The following is a 25,540-nucleotide window of genomic DNA, read 5'->3' on the forward strand; positions in this document are numbered from 1 at the left end:
TTGAATAAATTGAGAAATGATACAACCTATCTTTGGCCTGTGACTGTTAAGTAGCCAGTGAAATTCCAAAGAGCTAATTGAAACACAGATGTTAGGTATATACACATTTTCTTTTTTCAGTGCTAGGGAGTGAAGTTAGATTCTCACTCTGCTAGTGTTCTTCCACACAGCTGTTTTTTGCCTGAGATATATTTTCACATGTACATATTGAATATATTTGCATGTTTATAAAAAATTGTAATGAGACAGAGTAGTCATTGCTTTCTTCAGCCAAGATCAGATGGCTATTAGAATATAGGGGAATAGAATAGAATATAGTTGCTATTTTCCTTCCATAGTTTTGCTACAGTAATGTCTTACATATAAGTATTTGAGCTTGGAACACTCTTGCTGAATGTGTCTACAGAATGTAGCATTTGGAGAAGAAAACAATCTATGAAAACAAATGTGATATTAATGAAAATACCACAGATAATTAAAGATGCACACTCTTTCATGAACTACCATCCGTGTTTGGGTTTTACTAAGAGTGACCGTTCATCTTTTTAGAAGCATAAACATACACTTTCTAAAATAATCTTGGTTTTTAAATAAATGCTATTTTTCTAGGTTTCCCTGGGAATTCCAAGTATGAGTGTGGACTGAAGGCCTATCCTGAAGTATGTGCAGTTCTAATTATAAAGGTGAAGGAGTTCTAGCTAGTGTCAGTGCAATAAGTGGGCCATAATGAGAGCACCAGAGTCTGCTGGGATATTCTGAAAGCATTCTGAACACATTTCTTCAGCTAAATGCTTGGCTATACCCTTGTAGTAAACAAAAGGCAGTCTACAGAATAAGCATAACATTTCCCCTGATCTAATTTTCAGACACGTCTCCAGATTTTGATTTGGCTGAAGTAACTCCCACAAGGACCTGTGCACATACCTGGAATTGAGTGACACGGCTTAAAGACTTCAGATTGCTTCCTGCCTCTTGGGAAGTTCGGAAAACCATAAGTTCAGACTCTGGAATTCTGTTCAAGTGAGACTCGCCTGGATGTTTCCACTGTCTGCTTGCTGTTCTCCTTGCCACTGAATAGTGTTCAGATCTTGGTCAGGAACTGGGTGTGGTTGGCAAGCCACCATGGCCAGATTGAGCACTGGGAAAGCAGCTTGCCGGATGGTGCTGGGCCTGCTGATAGCATCATTAACTGAGTCTTCCATACTGAATAGTGAGTGTCCTCAGCTTTGTGTTTGTGAAATTCGTCCTTGGTTTACCCCACAGTCTACATACAGAGAAGCCACCACTGTTGATTGTAATGACCTCCGCCTAACAAGGATCCCTGGCAACCTCTCTAGTGACACACAAGTGCTTCTCTTACAGAGCAATAACATCGCCAAGACCGTGGACGAGCTGCAGCAGCTTTTCAACTTGACTGAGCTGGATTTCTCCCAGAACAACTTTACAAACATCAAAGAGGTAGGACTGGCAAACTTGACCCAGCTCACAACCCTGCATCTAGAGGAAAATCAGATTTCAGAGATGACAGATTACTGTCTGCAAGACCTCAGCAACCTTCAAGAACTCTACATCAACCACAACCAGATCAGTACAATCTCTGCTAACGCCTTTTCTGGCTTGAAAAATCTCTTAAGGCTGCACCTGAATTCCAATAAATTGAAAGTGATCGATAGCCGCTGGTTTGATTCCACACCCAACCTGGAAATCCTCATGATTGGGGAAAACCCTGTGATCGGAATCCTGGATATGAACTTCAGACCGCTCTCCAACCTGAGAAGCTTAGTGTTAGCAGGAATGTACCTCACTGATGTTCCGGGAAACGCCTTGGTAGGCTTGGATAGCCTCGAGAGCCTGTCTTTCTATGACAACAAACTGATCAAAGTCCCTCAACTTGCTCTTCAGAAAGTTCCAAATTTGAAATTCTTAGACCTCAATAAAAATCCCATTCACAAAATCCAAGAAGGGGACTTTAAAAACATGCTTCGGTTGAAAGAACTGGGGATCAACAACATGGGCGAGCTAGTTTCAGTGGACCGCTATGCCCTGGATAACCTGCCAGAGTTGACAAAGCTGGAAGCAACCAATAACCCTAAACTGTCCTACATCCACCGCTTGGCTTTCCGGAGTGTCCCGGCTCTAGAGAGCTTGATGTTGAACAACAACGCCTTGAATGCCGTGTACCAAAAAACAGTGGAATCTCTTCCCAACCTGCGTGAGATCAGCATTCACAGCAATCCCCTGAGGTGTGACTGTGTGATCCACTGGATCAACTCCAACAAAACCAACATTCGCTTCATGGAGCCCCTCTCCATGTTCTGTGCCATGCCACCTGAGCACAGAGGACAGCAGGTGAAGGAGGTATTAATCCAGGACTCAAGCGAGCAGTGTCTCCCAATGATATCACATGACACATTTCCAAATCATTTAAACATGGACATTGGCACAACACTTTTCCTAGACTGTCGAGCCATGGCTGAGCCAGAACCAGAGATTTACTGGGTCACTCCCATTGGAAATAAGATAACTGTGGAAACTCTTTCAGATAAATACAAGCTGAGTAGTGAGGGCACCTTGGAGATAGCAAATATACAGATTGAAGACTCAGGAAGGTACACATGTGTCGCCCAGAATGTCCAAGGAGCAGACACTCGAGTGGCAACAGTCAAGGTTAATGGAACTCTTCTAGATGGTGCCCAGGTGCTGAAAATATATGTCAAACAGACAGAATCTCATTCGATTTTAGTATCCTGGAAAGTTAATTCCAATGTCATGACATCAAACTTAAAATGGTCATCTGCCACTATGAAGATCGACAACCCCCATATAACATACACAGCCAGGGTGCCCGTAGATGTTCATGAATATAACCTAACACATCTGCAGCCTTCTACAGATTATGAAGTGTGTCTCACGGTGTCCAACATTCACCAGCAGACTCAAAAGTCATGTGTCAATGTCACAACCAAAACCGCTGCCTTCGCCCTGGACATCTCTGACCATGAAACCAGCACTGCCCTTGCTGCCGTGATGGGGTCCATGTTCGCTGTCATCAGTCTAGCATCCATTGCTATTTACATTGCAAAAAGGTTTAAGAGGAAAAATTACCACCATTCACTTAAGAAGTATATGCAGAAAACCTCATCCATCCCGCTGAACGAGCTCTACCCCCCACTCATTAACCTCTGGGAAGGTGACAGTGACAAGGACAAAGATGGCTCAGCAGACACCAAGCCAACCCAGGTCGACACATCCAGAAGCTATTACATGTGGTAACTCAGTGGGAATTTTGCTTCTGGTAGTAAGGAGCACAAAGACATTTTTGCTTTATTCTGCAAAAGTAACAAGGTGAAGACTTTTATATTTTGACTTTGCTAGTTGTGGCAGAGTGGAGAGGATGGATGGATATTTCAGAGTTTTTTAGTATAGCGTATCGCAAGGGTTTGACACAGCTGGTAGTGACTCTCAGCTTCCAGTTTGTGTTTGGTTTTTATCTTTATCATTATTATGATTGTTATTATATTATTATTATTATCATTATTTTATTTTAGTTGATGTGCTAAAACTCAATAATGCTGTCTTAACTACAATGCTCAATAAAAATGATTAATGACAGGTTGGGGTTCTCCTGTGCTTGACCCCTTTCTTCTGAAGCCATCAATCCGAAGAACTGAACTTGTCTTCTCAACAGCTAACATATGGTTTGGAAGCAGCATTAAATCTTTGGTAGCAAACTGGTCTACAGACTTTCAACTCAAGCTAAGACTAAACTTGCTACTTTGTTGAATGATGTTAGTTGACTGTACTGTAATGTTGTATCAACTGAACTGAATGTTTGCCTTTCAGCAACAACTTTCTTTTCTTCCCTCCTTGTTTTTTAATAGTTGAAGAGGCTTAGAACAAGCTAACAGGCAATAGAAATATGTATATCAGATTTTCTAATGTAATGAACTACATGTTAATTGTTACTATATTCTTTTTATCTTTAGTAGACACTTTTAAAGAAGAAAAGATAATTTTGTTGTGTTTAACTCACCAACTTGGTGTATAATGAAGACAGAAGTATAATAAATTAGTTTGTTCTGATTTTTTAGAACACTTGCAATAATGTATCATTTATCAGTTCTTGCTAGTTGCCTAGGTAATATCATTCTCACCAATGCAAAGATATGCAGAATATGTGTGCATGCTGTCTTTTACAGTCAGGCCCTAAAATCTTTTGCTTTCTTTTTGTAAAGAAAGAAGTATCCATTTTATCTAAGACATCCTGGGCCAGTGAGATGGCTCAGTGAGAAACAATGCCTGCGGCCAAACCTGACCTGAATTTCATCCTCAGGCCCCACATGATGGAAGAAAAGACAGACTTTGAGTTGTCCCCTCACCACAATAAACTGATCCATGAAATGCACACCGAGGTGTATCCACACACATACACACATACAATAAACAAATTCATTAGAAGACATTAATTAATGGATTCATTTTAAGGAACAGGATTTCTATATTTTCAATATCACTGAAAATAGCTGTTAAAGAAAGTGTTCATATAAAGAAAAAGTGTATACTACTGTAACCCAGACAGGTGTTTATATAAAGAAAAAAAAACACATACTATTGTAACCCAGGCATAACTACACATAGAATGTATCACTCTCTGCCTTTCATTAATTTTACAGTATGACATTCTCTAATGTTTCAAAACTTATTATAGTATCCCATTTAATAGCTGTCTATGTGCTTATGGGTTATTGATTGCTATGGAGATTTCTTCTGGAGAAGATGGTTGATGCAGAGTGATTTCCCAAGGTTGACGTTTGTCATCCAAGTATCACACACAGTTTATCTCAATTGACTATTTCAGGATTGCATAGGAGCTATGTCTGTGGAGTTCAGAACAGGGGAGTTAGGTTTGCAGCATCCTATGAAGGTTAGAGGAGGCAGATTAAAAGGTATAAGTAGACGACAAAAGACCTGTCTGAACATCTGTATTGATAAGACAGAAAGAAAGGAAAGCGGTGTTTCAGGAGGCAGCTGCTGTTTCTGTGGACACGCTGCTGCATCAGGACTGATGGGACTGTAGAAAGGGGCTAAGAGGAGACAGGTGTCAGATGAGAAGAAGAAAGGACAAACAACAAACAGAAAGTCCAGCTGAGGCAAAAAGGGACAGCACTTTCATTATCAAAGCTTTGTTTTGTGAATCACCCTTTGTTAGATCAGCCTTTGCATCTCCAGACCTCAAGGGAGTAGGGAACGGAATCCCAGATTCTGCAAACTGCAACCATAATATATCCAATATCAGAATGAAAGGCATTGTTCAGAGACTTCATTTGCTGATAAGAATAACAGAGGGCACAGGGAGGCTGTGTGACCCTCAGGGAGCCTCCTCTGCCCTCCATCGATTTCTCTAGGCCCAGTCGTTTTACAGTTCTTACCATCTGTGCCCCTGCTTCAAACATGCAGGACATCTATAAACTCCCATTTACCTGGAATAAGGTTTAGAGCAGATGCAGTCCAGAGTATTAGCAAGGTATCTTGCATTGTTTTACTGCCAAGTTCACCTAGGAGACAGAATTGAAGATGTTCCCTCTCCAACAACAGGCATTCTTATCTAAAGACATTTGAGCAGCAGATCGCTTAATTACAAATCTGGAAGTCATGAGGCAGGTCAGCACCAAAGCAGAAGGCCTAGAGCCGCTGCAGTTGCAAGAAGACGTCATTTACCCATAAAGCCATGTTTTGAGCTGGCATGGAACAAGCCCACTCAGCCATTCCTCCATTTTGAAAACAGGACAGGCATAGGGGAATCCAAATGTTCATTGGAAGAACATTATTTCCCAGGACAGTTTGGAGTAATTACTTCTTTTGTTTAAAAAATTACCACAACTAATTTTATCCTATCAATGTCACTGGCTTGGTTTACACTTGATGGTAATCAAGATGGCTTCTCCTTAGTCAAGTTTTTACTCATGTACAATTCATTGGTAAGTTAAGCAGCCAGTGAAATTAGACATCAGGCTAGATCCTGATGGATGGGGTAGTCCTCTCAGCTTTACCCATGTCATGGCTGCTATAGGTCATGTTCTAGTCTCCTGTTTTCCCTTTTGCTTCCGGTTGTCCTCTGACCTGATTCTCCAGGTTTATTTTTGGAGCAGTTTCTTAAAATAAGCATTCCCTAATCCATTCATTTAATTAATGGTAAAGCAAACTGGAGCCATGAATATAAAAAGATATATTATGTTTGATATCACTGTTTATAGTTTGTCTTTGTATAGCAAAAAGAATCATTAACCAGTCTTGGCAAAGGGGACCTAAGTCTATTGTTCTCCCCCATTGGTCTCTGAAGACAGCACAGTTTGTGTGTTTGCTTTCTGTCTTGGCATTCACTTCCCAGGCAGTTCCCTTTCTTCCTCCCTGTTTTTACCACTTGGGAAATAAAAGCTCTTTGTGTTTCTGACACTGCTGGGAAACCCATATGCTCTGCCTTTTGGTTCACGGAGAAGGAACTTTAACTTCTGATACAGTCAAGGTACAACTGAGAATCTTACCTTAATTCACCTTTAAAAAATTCAAAAGGAAAGCCATGCTCAATGTTATGACACATATGCATATATTGGGGGATAAAATGTATGAGGTTTTGTACTCTCTGCAGTTTCAGGGCATGGGCTCTCTTGAGGAAAAGATTATTGCAGTATGGGCTATATTCAGGTCGTTTGTGTGTGTGTGTGTGTGTGTGTGTGTGTGTGTGTGTGTGTATGCGTGTGTGTGTGTATGCATACATGCATACATACATACATATATACATACATACATACATATACACACACACACATCAAGTGAGTTTGCTTTTTAAAAAAAACTTCAAAGCAAATAGCTGTTAGTGAAGTGTGTGTGTGTGTGTGTGTGTGTGTGTGTACATGTGAGTGGCCTGTGAAGGCAAGAAGGGGACATGTGATTCCCTGGAGCTGCAATTAAGCATCATTGTGAGCTGTCCTATATAGATACTGAGAATTGAAGGTCCTATGCAAAGCAGTATATACTTGTGACTGCTGAGCCATCTTTCCAGCCCCCAGAGGCAGATTTTCTATATCCGAGTTTTAATATCACCATCCAAAGCTCTCAAATGAATTTAGCCAAGAACCCATGGGCAGCTTGATAACTCTAATGTGTGTACATGATTCCCCAACAATCTCCCCCTGCCTCCAACACACACACACACACACACACACACACACACACACGCACAGCAGATTGACTTTGTACTGAACATCGGGGATTTAAGAAATAAGGAGATGAAAGGGCAACGAATGTTTTTATCCTTGTGGCTTCAGCACAAGTTCACAGAACAAAGTGAGTTTCTTGTCTCATAGATCTTCTCAGACTTGATAGTGTTCATATAGACTATACCTCAAGTGGGTGTCAGGGTATCTCGTGGACCTTCCTGAACCATAGATTCTGAGAACATCCTCCTGAAAACAACCAGGTAAATTGCACCTTATTCTTCCCAAATCATACCAAGACCTTTCCATGTAGGCATCAGCCAGTTAGAGGCTCACTTGCAGTTTTCTCTGTCAAGCACTCTCCTAGGATGGAAACGGGGTATCTCTTGACTGGCAGATGAAGCTTGTGGCTAAAGAGAGAGGCAGCATACAAGAGGCTCTGGTGTGATTACATTGATGGGAGATCCATCCTGGTCCCTGACGGAACGATCACAAAGTCCTTATAAGCTGGTATCTTGAAAGGTGACATTGTGCCAGAGTATACTAGAACATCTCACTAATAGACACCAAAACATAATGAGCTCATGGAAATTGAAGACCTAAGAATGTATAATTTAGAGCGGCACCTTAGGAAAGAAACAATGAGGAAGATTTGTTTTCTATATAGGCATTTCTAAGGAACTCCACTTAAGCTTCATAGCCTCTAAACATGAGCATCTGTGAATGTCCCTCAGAAAGGAAAACAATACCCCGAAACCAAGCAGCTTCTAAGGAACAGAACTGAGAACTTCAACCACGTGACTAAAGAGTATAGCTGTTTGACTACATAATGGTCCACACATTAATTCAAGTATATTTGGGTACCTGACTCAGTTACAGTGGAGCTGAAGATAGCAATGCCCACTAGGGAGGCCAATACAGAGTCTAATTTAGGAATCCAACCCGAGACAGATACTCAGCCCTCCAAACCAGCTAATTCTGCAGGCTCGATGTCCCTTGTCTAAATGCTTAGTTAGCACCAGATCTCCAGAAGTGTTTGAGGTCTCAGTTTGTTTGTTTGTTTGTTTTCAATTTACACAATGATGATTTGTACTGGATGATTGTCCATAACCTGAAACACACCACTTATAAAAGTTTGCTCATTCTTTCAGTGCTCCAAGCACTCTCTAATGGTGTGTGTGTGTGTGTGTGTGTGTGTGTGTGTGTGTATACCCAAAATGTTTCATTGAGCGTTTTGGATGAGGAAGGTCAATGTGGATTTTTAAAATGTTACATATGTAGAAGTCACCTGAAGACTCTCTCAAGTACATGTGAGAGTGTGCAATGCTTTATGCAAATACTGTGCCTTTTTATAGGATGGGCAAATACCTGTGGAGTTTAGTATCCACTGAGTCCTAGAACAAATTCCCAAAGGACATCAAGGATGATGACTCTTGTTATCTTTGTCAAAGCGAGCCAATGGGAAAAGGTCAATAGAAACTCAGAGGCTTGTGAGACTAATTCCGTAAGAAGAAATTGGGAGGAACAGAAACTGCGGAGGTAGGGGGTGTAATGAAACCTAGAACAAGACAAGTGGGCAGTGGGAGTAAAAGGAAATTCTGCATAGTGAACACGTGACCTTCGGTATCATGTGGACTCTTGCAACAACTTGAAGGAAGTAGTCATTTCTTCATGTTTTTTTCTATGAGGAAACCCACATCATCCAGGGCAAAGGACTGTTCTGCCCTTTGTTATCTGATCTTTCTGGACAACACTGGATAGAGAGTATAAACTCCCTTGGGAACTATAGGAAGGATTTTATACAAGCAAAGTAGCTTGTGCCTATAACCCTGGAACACAGTGAGACCCTGAGGGAAAACAGTTTTGGGGTCTCAGTGCAGTGGATGGTTAAACTCTTATCACCCTTCCTGCCTTTTAGAGCAAAATTGCTTGTAATATCTCCCACATCACTGATGAAACTAAGAGCCATAAGCTATGGGAAGTTTTGTTTAAAATCTACACACTCATCAATAACACTTGATTTCACCAATTTTATTGTAACTGGCATAGGGTATTGGACTCCACTATAAGATAAATCCTTCCATTCATTTAAATGTAGAATTGTCTTTCATTTATTTAAACGTGTGCACGCATGGCACATAGGTGGAAGTCAGGGAACAACTTGCAGAAGTTCTTTTTCTCCTTTCATGATGTGGGTCCTGGAAATTGAAATCAAGTCATCAGGCTTAGAACCAATCACCTTTACCCACTAAGACATTTAAGGAATCCCTATTTATTCGCGTTATAATTGTAGCATGGTCACTGTAGAGAGCATATTAATAATAATAGCATGTGATTCCATGGCTCAAAAAAAATGAACATTTGGTGCAGTGCTCATTTTCACTGAACATGAGTATATACATCTGTAAGTACATATTCACATACAGTTTTAAAATACACTCATGAGACTATAAAATTAGAATCATGGCATGGTGTCATATACTTTGGCTATCACACAAAAAAGCAAGCAGCTTTTCATATAACTAAGATCTCTTGCAAAGCAGGGTATTAATGGTCATAGGCATCTCATACACACATATAGCATATATACATACAGATTGATAGATGATAGATAGATAGATAGATAGATAGATAGATAGATAGATATACAGGTACACATAGACACACACAAACACACATATACACGAACAATTCCTTCCCTTCAAACTAACTCCAGAGACGTGTCTCACATCAAGCTCTAGGTGAATAAAAATTAATGTATGCTTCCCACATCCTTCAGTGGCAGGCGTGAAGAAAGATGTCCAACTAAAGGAAGATGAAATACAAGACAATATACACCCTCATAAAACTACAAGCTGAACAACTGAAACTCTGAACTGAAATTTGGGGTAAAAGTCCCATTAAAAAACATCCAGAGGAGACAACATGTAGAAGAATGCAAATCGATCCATTCTTATCTCTTTGTACAAAGCTCAGGTCCAAGTGGACAAAGGATCTCCACATAAAACCAGATACACTGAAACTAATAGAAGAGAAGGTAGGAAAGAACCTTGAATACTTGGGCACAGGGGAAAAGTTCCTGAACAGAACACCAATGGTTCATGCTCTAAGATCAAGAATTGGTAAATGGGACCTCATAAAATTGCAAAGTTTCTGTAAGGCAAAGGACACTATCTATAGGACAAAACAGCAAACAACAGATTGGGAAAAAATCTTTACCAATCCTACATCAGATAGAGGGCTAATATCCAAGGTATACAAAGAACTCAAGAAATTAGACTCTAGACAACCAAATAACCCTATTAAAAATGGAGTAAAAGAATTCTCAACTGAGAAAACTCGAATGGCCGAGAAGCACCTAAAGAAATGTTCAGCATCCTTAGTCATCAGGGAAGTGCAAATCAAAACAACCCTGAGATTCCACCTCACACCAGTCAGAATGGCTAAGATCAAAAACTCAGGTGATAGTAGTTGCTGGCGAGGATGTGGAGAAAGAGGAACACTCCTCCATTGTTGGTGGGATTGCAAGATGGTGCAACCACTCTGGAAATCAGTCTGGTGGTTCCTCAGAAAATTAGACATAACATTACCTGAGGACCTAGCTATACCACTCCTGGGCATATACCCAGAAGATGCTCCAACATATAACAAGGGCATATGCCCCACTATGTTCATAGCAGCCTTATTTATAATAGCCAGAAGCTGGAAAGAACCCAGATGTCCTTCAACAGAGAAATGGATACAGAAAATGTGGTACATTTACACAATTGAGTATTACTCAGCTATTAAAAATAATGAATTCGAGAAATTCTTAGGTAAATGGATGGAACTAGAAAATATCATCCTGGGTGAGGTAACCCAATCACAAAAGAATTCACATGGTATTCACTTACTGATAATTGGATATTAGCCCAGAAGCTTGAAATACCCAAGATTCAACTCACAGACCACATGAAGCTCATGAAGAAGGAAGACCAAGTGTGGGTGCTTCGGTCCTTCTTAGAAGGAGTAACAAAATACTCAAGGGAGCAAATATGGAGACAAGGTGTGGGACAGAAACTGAAGGAGGGGCTGTCTGGAGACCATTCCACCTGGGTATCCATCCCATGTGCAGTCACCAAAGGTAAACGCTGATGTGGATGTCAGGAAGTACATGCTGAAAGGAGCCTGATATAGCTGTCTCCTTAGAGGTCTGCCAGAATCTGACATATTCAGAGGCAGATGCTCACAGCTAACCATAGAACTGATCAAGGGGTTCCCAATGAAGGAGTTAGAGAGAAGACTGAAGGAGCTTAAATGGTTTGTGGCCCCACGAGGAGAACAACAACACCAACCAACCAGAGCTCCCAGGTTCTAAACCACCAGCCTGGGAGCACATAGGGAGGGACCCATGGCTCCAGCTATATAGGTAGAGGAGGATGGCCTTGTTGGGCATAGGTGAGAGAGGAAGTCCTTGGTCCCATGAAGGCTGGATGCCCCAGTGTGGGGGAATTCCAGGGCGGGGAGGTGAGAGTGGGTAGGTTGGTGAGGGAACATTCTCATAGAAGCAGGAGGAGTGGGGAATGGGTTAGTGGGTTCCTGGGTGGAGGGGGGAGAATGGGGTAAGAGGATAACATCTGAGATGTAAATAAAATATCCAATAAAAAATTTTAAACAAAAACATCCAGAGGCAAGAGTGGGGACACACAACTATATGCTTTATTCGGCTTCTGCCTTTGCAACACACAGCTGAGATTATCATCGTGGGCTCACAATTTGAAGAGGTTTCAGTCTGTTCCTCTGGCTGCAGCTTTCCTGGGCCTGAGGTAGAACCTGGTGGGGAGGGATGTGTAATAGAGGAATCTGGTCACCACCTGACAGCTGGAAAACTGAAGAGGAGAGACCATGGCCCCCTTATCTCCTTAGATGTATGAATGTAACTTTTTTCAGCTAGGTCCTATCTCCAGAAGGTCCCACCATCTTCCAATAGTGCCACAAACAGGTGACCAAGCCTTTTGCTTGAGGACCTTTAGAGGACTATTAAGGTCTAAACTCTAACTCTGATCAAGGACATAAGGTGGACTTGGAGATTCTGTTGGCATTCTCAAGAGGGAGAAGAAAGGACTCAAGAAGTAGAGTGGGTAACATGGGAGATATGGGTGAAATTATAACAAGCTTTTGTGTCACGATGAAAAGAAGCTGGGTCATAAGGACTGTGGTCCCAGGTGAACCTCTGCTTCCTTTCCTTTTTCACATCCATCATAACTATTGGTGACATGCCTTCCTAGTGAGAAAAGAGATGCCTCCAAAAGCAGTTTGATCAACCTTTGTAAGCCCTAGAGCACCAGTGTGGAATCTCTGCTGTTGTAATATGTAAAACACGAGCATTAAACAGATGTGAGGCTTTTCTAATTGCCAGTGTCTGCCTGAGCCAGTGGCCTACAGATATAATAGGTTTCCTTTAGTGTCTGCTCCCAGGGGTTGTGGGGGTTGGGAGGCAGATAATGCTTGTTTGGAAAATTCAAACAAATAATGGAGGTAAGATCGATCGTTAAAACAGGAATCAACTCTCTCTTTGACTTGTGCCTTGTCCATTCAGAATAGCTCTAGTTTGTTTGCTTCAACAAAATTCTGCTCAGTGGGTGGTGCAGTACTACACAAGGCCTGATCTAGGAATACTAATAAAGGTCAAGGGTCAGTGAGATGGTTCCACATGCAGGTCAGGGCACTGGAGCCTGACAGCCCTAGTTCCACGGCGGGACCCTGAATGGTGGAAAGAGAGACAACTCTTACAAGATGTCCTTTATTGTCCACACATGAACAGTGCCACAAATGCTCCTGCACACATACACAGAGTGGGGGAGGGAGGGAGCGAGGGAGAGAGGTAACAATAACAAGCCATAGTTTGATATCTGTACCCCAAGCCCACATATTGCATCCGTTTTATTTAAAAAAATAAAGTAACTCAAATACATTATAGCATAGCCTACTACAACATACTCTGACACCAAACTTAATCTTGTGGGGTTTCCTTCAGTGTGTGTGTGTGTCTGTGTGTGTGTGTGTGTCTGTTTCAGTCTCTCTCTCACCTATATGTCTCAGTTTCTTTATTTCTCTGTTTCTGTCTGTCTGTCTGTCTCTGTCTGGTTTTCTCTCTCTGTTCCTGTTTCAGTATCTTTGTCTCTCTGTCTCCCTGTGTGTTTCTCTGTTTCAGTTTCCCTTTTTCTCTGACAATTTTTATTTTAAAAATATTTGTATTTATTATTTTTAAGTCTCTCATTTTCTGTCTCTCTGTGTCTCTCTTTGTGTCTGTGTGTGTGTGTGTGTGTGTGTGTGTGTGTGTCTGTTTCAGTCTCTCTCTCACCTCTATGTCTCAGTTCCTTTATCTCTCTATTCTGTCTGTCTGTCTGTCTCTGTCTGGTTTTCTCTCTGTGTTCCTGTTTCAGTATCTTTGTCTCTTTGTCTCTGTCTCTCTGTGTGTTTTTCTGTTTCAGTTTCCCTTTCTCTCTGACAATTTTTATTTTAAAAATATTTGTATTTATTATTTTTAAGTCTCTCATTCTGTCTCTGTCTACATCTGTGTGTGTGTGTGAGTGTCTGTCTGTCTGTCTGTCTGTATGTGTGTGTGTGTGTCTGTGGGGGGGGGGTGTCTACTGTGTACTTCTGTCCACATGCCCATGCACTCTCATGAGATTGGCATCTAATATTTTCCTTCGTCATGTTCATGTTTTCTCAGATAGTGTCTCTAACTAAATCTGGAAATTGCCAATTCAGCTAGACCCAGGGATGTTCCTTGTCTTTCTCCCCAGTGCTAGAATTATTGTCGCACCTGGCTGTTTTACATGGCTGAAGTCTGTACCAACTGAGCCATTGCCCCAGCCCTCTCCTCAGTATTATTAATTGGATTACATCCTGATACTAAGAGACAGCAGAGATTGACAGAAATGTTGTGTCTCACAGTACAAATCTTAACAACTGTTTTGTCAGCCATAATACTAGATGATGTTTTTATCACAGAGAGAGGAATCCAAGCCTTATTGTACATTCCATCAACCCATTCTCTGAATTACTAGTTTCTCTTTGGAGAAAAATTTGAATAAATATCTTAATTCTCATCCATTTCTCTGGTTGGAAAGATAAGCTATAATTAACTTCTTATTAACTATGTAAGTTGAAACAAACCATTTGAACAACACACTCACACAGGCACACGCACACACCCAAGCATGCACATACATACATTAGAGAATATGAAAGTCAAGGGGTTTGTTGGTTGGGTGAAGCAACTCATGATTTTGGCTTTGTAATAAATAACAAAACTTTGCTAGAAGCAGACGTATCTTTTTATTTCAATGTTGTGTCTGACAGTAGATTTTCTTGGACAGTTGCAGAGAACATGCTGGCATTTTGTTGATTGGGGAAACAGTGCTTGAATTTTCTTTCTCACTCAGCCCCTTTTTGAGGACTTGGAAATTCTGCCTGAACTATTCCCATGTTGTAGGAATAATTCATCTAGAGCCCCTTCATGGTGTGCAGAGGCTGCACCACTTGTAGGGATCAGGGACTATTCAGATTTGTGCACAAGCCCCAATATACTATCCAAATCCACAGCAAAATAGCTTACTCTTTCTGGATCATACTGCGGGTCTTGATGAATTCTGTAGACATGAAGAGTCCCTCAGAAGATAAATCTGCATCCCTTATGGTTCTGTGGGACATGCTTAAACAATTCCTCAAACTCTGAAAGGCTTATTCAAAAGAGTCAGCCATCTTTGTGATGCCAGCATTTCCTGAACTTTAAAGATGATCAGTATGAATTCATACCCAATCTTTCTTGTATTCTACAGCAGTGGGTGCCCAGGTCACTTATGGAAGGGGAGGAGTTTGTGGAAGAATAATGATAGCAGGGAAGAAATAGGAAAAAAGTTGAATAAACAGTGTGGAAGTCCCTAACAGTGGCATAGCAAACCTAGAGAATGTCACATAGGGACTAAGTAGCAGGCATCTAGTTCCCTAAAATTTCTAGACTATGAGATAGTGGCAGCAGTGGGTAAACTGGGAGAGGAGGAGCTTCTGAGGTCCCATTGTCTTCCACTGTGTCCTTTTTCTCTATAAAAGGCCATTAGTATTTTGGACGAGGCCCAATGTAATGACATCATTTAAACTTGATCACCTCTCAAATAGAAGCATGCTCTTAGGTATTGTGGGTCTTGAGTTGGAAGAAGGCACCGTTCAGCTCATAACTGCCCTATTTTGGAAGCTTGCTTTAACCTCTGGTTAGGATGTATTCTTTACAGTGCCAATGTGAGTTCTGCTTCTTCATTTACTGTGGAAGGTTATCTCATCAAGGTGTGTTAAAGTGAAAAAAGAACCTATGGAAACCATTCAGTTCCACAGATTTCTTTTACAGTAGATCAAGAAACTGGGGCCTTAAACAAGAAGAAGAATTTGATCAAGTCCTCCTGACCATGAAACAGAAGAGTTTAAACTAGAATTAAGTTCTAAATCTCAGGAATAGGAACATGAGGCCTCCCCTCTCAAAAAAAAAAAAAAAAAAATTCTCTGCTATATATGAAGTTTTTAAAGCCTTGTTATTGATAGTCCTGGGGGGTGTTTAAACTATGATCATATACAGTGTTGGCTATGAAAGTCCTGCTCTGAGTTCTTATACTATATGTGAGAAGTTCTGCACTTTAACCCCACCACTCTGCCTAGATCAGTTGTGTTGAATAATCCCAAGTGGTATCACCTTCCCAGCCCACTTCTGTACATCCAGATAAAGGACATTTTCCCACTTAAAACATGGTAGACTTCATCTTTTTCTGGTCATCTTTTGATGATGGCAAGAAGATAGAAGTAATTCCTCCCAAGCTTTTCAAATACCATTTTTTAATCAAAAAATAACTACAGGTATTTATTTTAAAATATGTTTACATTGAAGAGTGATTGAATCAAGCAAATTAGCATACACAATATCATGCAGTCATTTTTGTAAATTCCTATGATAAATAAGAGTGATTATAACCTGAAGGAAATAACTAAATCGATATCTTCACACAGAATTCCCCAAAACTAACTTAAATTTTTGAGTCATAAAATAAATGTGACATGCAATTAATCTTCTCCAGCCCCAAAGCTCACAGAATTTTAGAGTCTCATTTCTCCATATGTGATGTAGTCCAGTTTAGGATGAAGCCAGATTCTCAGGCTACAGTGCTACATGTTGCAGCCACCTATTTATTGAACACCTACTGTGTGTAGCACATGACCACAGAGTGGATCTGTACTGGTCAGGATATGTGACAGGGAAAAGAAGCTGGCAGACATTGCTTTATCATAGATGTTCATAGAAAAAGAAGAAACATACTGCAGATGTCAGCCGCCTATGCAGGAGTCCAGGAGACCATTCTCAATTCATATGGTTGTCACACTGACCTCAGAAAAGGCTTTATGGAAATATAGAAAAAAATTACTTAGAACTGCGAAGAGCAGAAAGCAGGGTGGAAGTTGTTTATTTTTAGTTTTGTGCAAACAACCATAGAAAAGGCAATATTCCAGTGGGGACTCAAAAATGAAGAAAAGGATGACCCTTGGAAAGTGGAGACAGAGTGACAGACAGCATAAGGCAACAGCTGTTTGAAGGAGAATGAAAAGTATCAAGTACTCTACAGTGTTTATACCAGGAGCTCAGTTTCTGGACCCGGAGACACTTGGCAAAAATAAATATTAAGAGCCTTGTCAACATTCTGTGTACAAAGATGGGTGCTTTATATGCAGAATTTCATTTTATCTTCAAAGTAATCCTAGGAGATGGATTTCATTCTCTATTCACCGCTGCCACCATGTTATACAGGAGAAAATGGGAGGCTCAGCAAGTTAAGCCATTTTCTCAAGGTTCCCCAAAGTGCAAAGCATTTGTTTAACCCTGCATCCCATGCTTCTGACCACTATACTATTTAAGAATTCAATGATGAAGAAAACTAAGGGCTGGAATGAAGGCTTGAGCGTCATTCTGTATGTGTAGAGAGCTACAAAAGAAGTGTGAACAATGTTATTCTTCAGGAAGGCAGGGGCCCAGAGTCTTTTAAAAATAAAACTGATGCATTTTATGCAGTAACAAAACACAACCAAATGCTACACACAGACTCAATTTCAAATATAAGAATTAACTTTCTTCATATGTTTCTCTTCTACAAACCACACTGTATCCCCCGATAAAGCTCACATTCACATATAAAGTATCCTCTTACAAAGTAGCACTTGCAACTTAACTTACTGTTGTCCATAACTGAGATTTTTTAAAACCACATTCAGTCGACTATTGTGCATGTGTGTCCTTTTCTGGACAGTTATTTGTCTGTAGATGGAAAGAGGCAATTCTTGCCTAGTGGCTGTCACCACACAACTGGAGTAACTCCAAGGATGCTCAATTTCTTCTTAGAATCCATGACAGGAAGCTGTCAGGAGCAAACAGGTTTCTAATCAGAATGGACATTAATATATAAATATTTGTAGCGTCAATTAATCCTGCATCACTAAGGTCTGTCAGATGACTCTGGGCCAGAAGGCTGAAGATTTGATGCTCCAACATTTGGTAGTATAGGGGCTTTTCAGGTGTTCAGCGGTCTCTATAAATTGGCTAAGTTTTAGAAGCTATGTTTAGTGCTTCCCATAACTTCAGTTAACTCAGTCATTCTGGATTTCTGACGGGGTTGAAGACCTATAGTCTCATAGCCAATCCTGGCTATTTACTTTGAGAGAAAAGATCTGAGTAGATGGTTTTCAGCTGACATTCATTCTTAAAGCCAAAAAAAAAAAAAAAAAAAAAAAAAGCCAGGATCAAAAGTAAGTGTTTTAGTTAGAAGAGATGACAGAGGTTCTGGACTGGGTATTAGGGTATTAGGACTATCTTGTACCTCACTGGTACAATTAGGAATAAGTATGCTCTAATTGTATTTTGAGAGAAAAGTCTTACTTTAACAGGAAGAGTGATATGTAGGAGGAGCTAAGTGGGAAGGAGTACTGAGAGGAAGAGATGGAGTAAGGAGAGAAGATGAAGGAGAGGAGAAGCTAGGTGATGAGAGAGAGAAAGAGAGAGGGGACATGGAGGCAGATGTTCACATGTCTCCACCAGTCAAAGATAGTTTTTATATCTAGGTTGGGTATTGGGTTACGCTTCTGATTGAGCATTACCAAACTTATAAATCCTTTGATTAACATTTTAAAAAAATTGTATAAAAGCAAAAAGGAAAGGGGGGCATGGGACAGGAGTGTTCTAGGGAGGGGAAATGTGGAAAGGGGATGGCATCTTAAATGTAAACAAAATATAAAAATTAAAAAAAAAAACAAAAAGAAAAGAAAAAAAAAGCCACATTCATTACAAATTACCCATCTATCTACGGAACTACAAATGTGTGTGGGTAATCACGACTACCCTGCAAATGAGATCAAATGGCTCATAAATATTAAGGTATTGTGTTTTGATTCATTTGGGATTGAATTTTACAAAGGGTGAGATATTATGCAGGGATATAGTTCCATGCTGCATTTATATAGATTGGCACTTGGAACCTGTTAAAGAAAACAAATAGGGAAAAAATTTCAAGTTATAAACATAGGCAAGGGATTCCTAAACACAGTTCCTGGTGCTTGGGAAATAATACCAAGTGACAAATGAGACTTCACAACACCAAGAAGCATTTGTACAACAAAGGAAACAACCAATGAAGAAACAAAGAGTGTGAGAAAAATCTTTGATAGCTATAAATCTGACAGAGGAATAATAGAATATACCAAGAATTAAAAACCCTAATTAATGAGAAATCAAATAATTTTATGCAGAAATGGGCTAACAGAATAAATAATTCTCAAAAGAGGAAGTATAAATGGCTAATAAATATATGGAAAAAATGTTCAACTTCACCAATCATCAGAGAAATGAAAACTTAAACAATATTGAGATTTCATTTTATGACAATCAGATTGGTAGTCATCTGGAAAACAAATCACAAGGCTGGTACAAATGTGCACTGCTGGTGGGCATGCAAACTGCTCCAGTCGCTATAGAAATCAGCATGGATGTTCTTCAAACATCTAAAAGTAGACATTCTATATGACCCAGCTATGCCAATCCTGGTATTTACCCAAAAGACTCCACATCAAGTATCACAGAGACACTTGCACATCCATATTTATTGCCTCACAATTCATCGTAGCTAAATCATAGAGCCAACCTCGATGCTCACAAGTAGGGGAATAGATACAGTGTGGTACTTATGCACAGTGGCTCTTTTTAAAGATTTATTTATTTATTTATTTATTTATTTAATGTATAGGAGTACACTGTTTTCAGACACACCAGAAGAGGGCACCAGATCCCATTACAGATGGTTGTGAGCCACCATGTGGTTGCTGGGAATTGAACTCAGGACCTCTGGCAGAGCAGTCAGTGCTCCTAACCTCTGAATCATGTCCCCTGCTCACAGTGGCTCTTTTTAAAAGCCATAAAGAAAAATGAAGTTATGTCATTTGTAGGAAAATAAATACAGACAGAGATGATAATGTTAAGTGAAATAAATGAGTCTCAGAAAGATAAATGTCATCAGTTTTCTCTTATCTGTGGTACCTAGATCTTAGATAGATGATAGATAGATAGATAGATAGATAGATAGACAGACAGACAGATAGATGATACAATCATGTATGCATATATGACACTAAAGTAGACACTCGCTTGGCAAGCAAAAAAATGAACAAATAAAAGTTGGGGGTGGAAAAGAAGGAGGAAAATGTGGCTAATTGGAGAGTATGAACAAAATACATTATATACTTACATAAAATGTCCTTAGATTATGCAGCACTGTCTATGATAAATATATACTAGTGAAAACAGAAATGTGTTTGAAGTTTTTTCATCGTAGATTGTATATCATTCAATCCTTTTGAACTTCTACAGTTTGCCATAGGATATCAGGAATATAAAATTGACTCGGTCGCTGCCCAGTTTGGATTTGTATTATTAAAGGACAATTGTCTATAATTACTATAGACAAGTAATTAGTTCATTTACAGTGTATAATTGCTATGAAAAAAAATAGAACTGAGATACGATTGGCTGCTGTAGGAAAGAGAATTAATCTACCCTGACCCCCATGCACAGCTATCCACAGCACATTCTAGACCTTACTAACAGGAAGAGCCTCAGTCGCTTGGCACCCTCTGTAGCTGTTGCTGATTGTATGCTGATGAGGATGCCTTGTTTTTTAAACACCTCTGCAGCAAAGGACTCACAGCAGTTTGCAAATGGCACTTCCATTCATCACAGGACCTCTGAGAGGCTAGAGCAAGGTTTAAGCCTCATTGCCTCTACTTAAGGAAGAGGAAAGTCAGTGACTGGAGAAGCCCCTTCAGCCAACTGTTCGGGAGCTTGCAGGGCTTATGCTGAAGCTGAGCTTGTCCCTACCTTTCCCATCAGACCACATAGTCCATGCTTCCCTGAAAGGTAAGGGCTAAAACCCGCGTGGGGCTGGGGCTGGGGCTGGGGCTGTTGGAAGTGAATCGGCCTTTTTCCAACTCAGAAGAAATCTGTTGGTTGTCAAGGAAACTTTTTTTTCTGTGATCATCATTATGACATTTATTTACCTAAAAATTAAAAAATACAAAATACAATGTGTGTGTGTGTGTGTGTGTGTGTGTGTGTGTGTGCGCGCACGCGCACGTATGTGTACAGGTGCGTATATGTTACAACAGACATGGTCAGAAGATAATTTGCAAGTGTTGGCTCTCCCCTGCCACCACATGTGTTCTAGGGATCAAGCTCAGGTGTTCAGGCTTCGCAGCAAGTAGCTCTTGAGTCATGGCCCTCTTTCCTTCCCTTAAATGGTAAGAACCTATGGTGGAATTTCTCTTGGGTGAATTTATGGTGTAAAGAAAAACCTGTTATAAGGCTGTCATCACAAACCGTGTCTAGAAGATTGCATTGTTGCTGAAATGCCCAAAAGACATTAGAAAACCAGGCGTGAATGTTCTAGAAGGATTGAAGACTGCTTAGCACAATCCTCAATGTTATGGGTCGAGGTCAAGAAAAGTGATAATATTGCAAGACTTTCAGAAATAGTGCACAAGACTCAGGCTACAGTTACCTGATGGCAAAACTCAGTGCTCTGGGAACGGGCATCCTTGGCTTCCCAATGGATATAGAGAGAGAACGCGGCATAAGGTCAAGGTCATTTTACTTATTTTACAATGAAAGGGTAGCATCATAGAGGTGAGCAGGGCAATGATTTAAATGACTCACACTGTTTACATTCTCAACTTTAGCATAATTAAATATGTACACAAAAGTTGTAAGAGCAGTAGAACATTCTTGATAATTCTCAGGTACTTCAGATATGTTCTACACAGGTTCCATTGAAAAGTGTGTCTGTCTCTTCTCTAGAAAAATAATTTATGGAGATAGTATTTCTCTCATTCTTAAGTGCTCCTGTATACTTCCCAAAAACAAAGAATATTCTCTTACATGACCACAACACAATTTACAAGATCAAAACAATATGAATCAAATGTTATCTAATCAATGGCTTTTATATAGATTTTTTCAGATGATCATAGCAATATTTTTTACATAAGGATAAAAAGTCCAAGATTATGTGTTTCACTTAGCTTTTATGCCTGTTTTCCTCTTTTTTTTTACCCTCCTTTAATCTGTACTAGCCGGGGTTGCTTTCTTACAATTTTATAGCACTGACAGTTTGTGAAGAGAACAGGTTGGTTGTTTTATGGAACACCTTTGAATTTGGGTTTTGCCAGATCTTTTTCCATGATTAGATCATGCACCACTCTGGCAGGAATTACAGTCACAGGGTCCCCACTCTCAGAGAGTCATTTCAGAAGGCTCCTGCAACAAATGTGCCCTGTTTCACAGTCCTGTAATTTGCGTAACTATCTGGTTTCTCTGCATAAAGTCATCCTTTGCTTCTGTAATAACCCTACTGGAGAATGCTTTGAGAGTCCCATCCACTGACGGCTCTTGCCCGAATCTTTTGTTACGTTTCCCACATAATGATTTGCTTCATACCAAACTGAATTATAAAATAAGCAAGTTGTGTTGTTTTTTTTTTCTAATTATCTCATATTTTTTTCTGTTTCTTTCACACTTGCTAATTCCTGCCTCTCTCTAGAATCACAATAACTTTGAGAGAGAAAAATTAAGTTTTCAAGAAGGGATTAAGAGATGCAAATTTAGCTTGCCAAATAGAATAAAGTTGTGAAGTGGCAATAACTGGACTGATGGAAGAAAAATGGCTGGCTTCTCTATGGCACAATTTCATGGAAATCTATCTTTCATACAATTGTCTGCAAAACAGGCATTTGGAAACAACAAATACAGGTAATCATGACAAGAGTGCTATATATTTTTTTAAGATTCACTTATTTAATATGTATACAGTGTTCTGCCCACATGCATATCTGCAAACCAGAAGAGGGCACCAGAATTCATTATAGATGTTTATGAACCACCAAGTGGTGGCTGGGAATTGAACTCAGGACCTCTGGAAGAGCAATCAGTGCTCTTAACCACTGAGCCATCTCTGCAGGCCAAGAGTGCTGTATTTTAAACCTTCAGTTTTTACAGCCACGGAATCGGAAGCATGGACTCTGGCATCAGACAAGGGTCATGTACACGGTCTGTCACTTACTTAAACAAGACCTTAGACAGGACCTTAATTTCTGTAAGTCTTTTCTCTCACCTACAAAAGAGATCTAATACTAGTAATTATCTGCCCGTCAGATACTAAAGACAATGCTTTTAAAGTAATAAACACAGAGATTGCTTGCCAACCCACTTAACCAAGGCACATTTCTCAGGACTAAGCATTCTACTTTCATGGTACTGCAGTAGGCACTGGCCATTAAAAATAAAGTAAGATTAATATTTTTCCATTAAGAACCCATAACATAACAATAATAACACCTATATCCCCACTATAACATGACATTATGGTCAATATGAATATAACACTATGTGCAAACTATGAATGTGAAGTTATTGTTTCTAGAGCTTGAAATTAAATCTAGACCTAATGCAGAATAAGAATTCACTCTATCACTAAGCTATGCTCCGAGCCCAAGGGAACTATTTTTAATGAGGACAATGAGAAACCTTCAAAATAGACATTATTTTATGATCAATCCTTCTCCATATTTTTTAAAAGGTGGGGGATAAAATTCCAGCAGGTAAAACAGTGAAGTCAAGGAACAGGGGTAAAATAAAATGATCTTCTTGGAGGTGTAAATGGCTTGATGAGATTGGAGCATGGCCTGTATCTGGAATTGGTCTGTAAAGGTATGCTTCTCCACTTTCCGACCAATTTATTGATGGAGCGACTGAATCAACAAACACTAATAGAACACTTACTGTGTCTTGATTATGTAATAAAAAATAAAACCAGGAATAAACATGGTTTTTGAACTCATGGCATTCAGTATCTATCTGGAAATATTAGCTACAAGAGTGCCATGAGACTTGTAAACCATTTATAGGAACACAAGGGCAGGACTGCTTGAGCCCATACTGCAAAGCTATCAGTTTGATCACAGGTTAGAAATGAATACAGGTTAGTGCTAGTCACAACAAGGTCCTACATTTACATAAACATTATTTATAACAGAGCTCACACTTGTCATTTGATTCTATGTACAATTCCAGATTAAGTAAGAAAGGTATAATTATCTTAATGTCTACATACAGAAACTCAAGTTCAGAGTATTAAATACTTTGTTCAAGGTCACAAACAAATTCACTGCTCAGTTCACAAAAACGGGGCAGATAATCTACTATGTCACACTGTAGAGGAAGTCAATCAGGAAAATAGGACAGGCCATCTCTCCCTGCTGGCCTTTTTGCTGACCTTCGAGTACAGTGCCTGAAAGCAGCTAACCAGTTCCCAAGGTAAGGAATGATTATACTTTGCCAAGTTAAAAAAGAAAAAAAAAATCACCATTTGAATCCTACTGACAACAGAAAAAGTTAGCAAGGGTATCTGTACACTGAAACCCTCTCTTTCAGGAAAGAGATCCTACTAACAGTGACATCGATGAGAACTTTAAAGGCAAAAATAGTTCTTTGTCCAGTGCCACACAATGAAGAGGTGAAGAGAGACTTGTGTATAAGACCATGTTACTCAGAGCAACTGTAGGGCTAAGGATGTAGCGTGGCCGTGGAGCACGGCCCTCTAGCACTTCTCTAATCATGTGTCTGGCAATCCTGAGACCCAGAAGTACTGTAATCGACCAGCATTGAGGAACAAAAGGTCCTGGGCAATGCCTGTATGCTCATGGAAAGTAGACTCCAGTGTTTTCCCAACAGCTAGAAGGGACCCTCTGTTTACAGTAGATAGGTGAAGAAATCTATTGATGCTAATGCTGGGTTTCTGTCCTTAACATCCCCTGTGTCCTCTCAAGTTTCCTGTCAAAAACAAAGGTGTATTTCTGTGTGCATGTGTAGTGATGTGTATGAGTGCTGTATGTACATGAGTATGCAAGTATGCAAAATGTACATGTCATCCTGTATTACTTCCTACCAGTAACCTTGAGACAGGGATTCTCACTGAACTGGAATCTCACCATTCTGATTAGTCATGATGACCTGCAAGCTCTTGCCCCAGACCCTCAATAGCGAGGTTACAGGCATGCACACCCACATTCAGATTTTTATATGGGTGCTGGGAATATGAACTCAGGTCCTCATGCTTGCACAGCTAGCACTCTGACCATTGAGCTGTCTCCCCAGCCCCACTCACATCTTTCTGACTGGGCTAACATTATTTGTGTATCATCACATTTGGTAGTACAACCCTTACTCCCAAGATGCAGTAATTTTCTTTTATCCTAACTAAACCCTACCCCAGGCAAACTTAATCCTCTATGAACCTTGAATGTATATTTGTATAAATGGCTGCAAGTAAGGCTGTAATGATTAAAATGCTCCACCTTTTAGTTCATGACAACACCAATGGTTCAACATCCCAATATGTTCCCTATCCTAAGAACTATGTCATGTGACTTCCTTCAAGGACTTCATTTCTTCTTCTTGCACAGAGACATAGAAGGCAACAGAAGGGACACTGAAATCAGGCCATTTCTGCCTGTCCACTGTATCTGTGTTTTCACGTTCTGCCTCCGCTCTGTTACTGTTTCCTGGCCAGCTGGTCTCACTTAAATTCATTCCCCAGATGTACAATAGATCCCATCCCTTTCTTGACTACTTCCCTAACATTTGTTGCCTCTCTTTCATGCGTAATTAAATGTTCCTTCTGTTGAATGATCGGTGTCAGCATTCAAGTGGG

At 40.0% G+C, this 25,540-nt stretch overlaps 1 protein-coding gene across 2 annotated transcripts in view; it reads left to right on the forward strand.

The window, feature by feature from the left end:
* Window positions 1-4,093, forward strand: part of Lrrn1 (leucine rich repeat neuronal 1) — a 39,725-nt gene extending 35,632 nt beyond the window's left edge. For both annotated transcript variants that reach the window (XM_076940204.1, XM_034512522.2), the window contains one exon: window positions 867-4,093. In XM_076940204.1, coding sequence (XP_076796319.1) covers window positions 1,123-3,273 — 2,151 coding nt within the window. In that variant the 5' untranslated portion in view covers window positions 867-1,122 and the 3' untranslated portion in view covers window positions 3,274-4,093. The remainder of the gene's footprint in view (window positions 1-866) is intronic.
* The last annotated feature ends 21,447 nt before the right edge of the window (window positions 4,094-25,540 follow it).

The sequence above is a fragment of the Arvicanthis niloticus genome, chromosome 9 (assembly GCF_011762505.2).
Source record: "Arvicanthis niloticus isolate mArvNil1 chromosome 9, mArvNil1.pat.X, whole genome shotgun sequence".
Lineage (NCBI taxonomy): Eukaryota > Metazoa > Chordata > Mammalia > Rodentia > Muridae > Arvicanthis > Arvicanthis niloticus.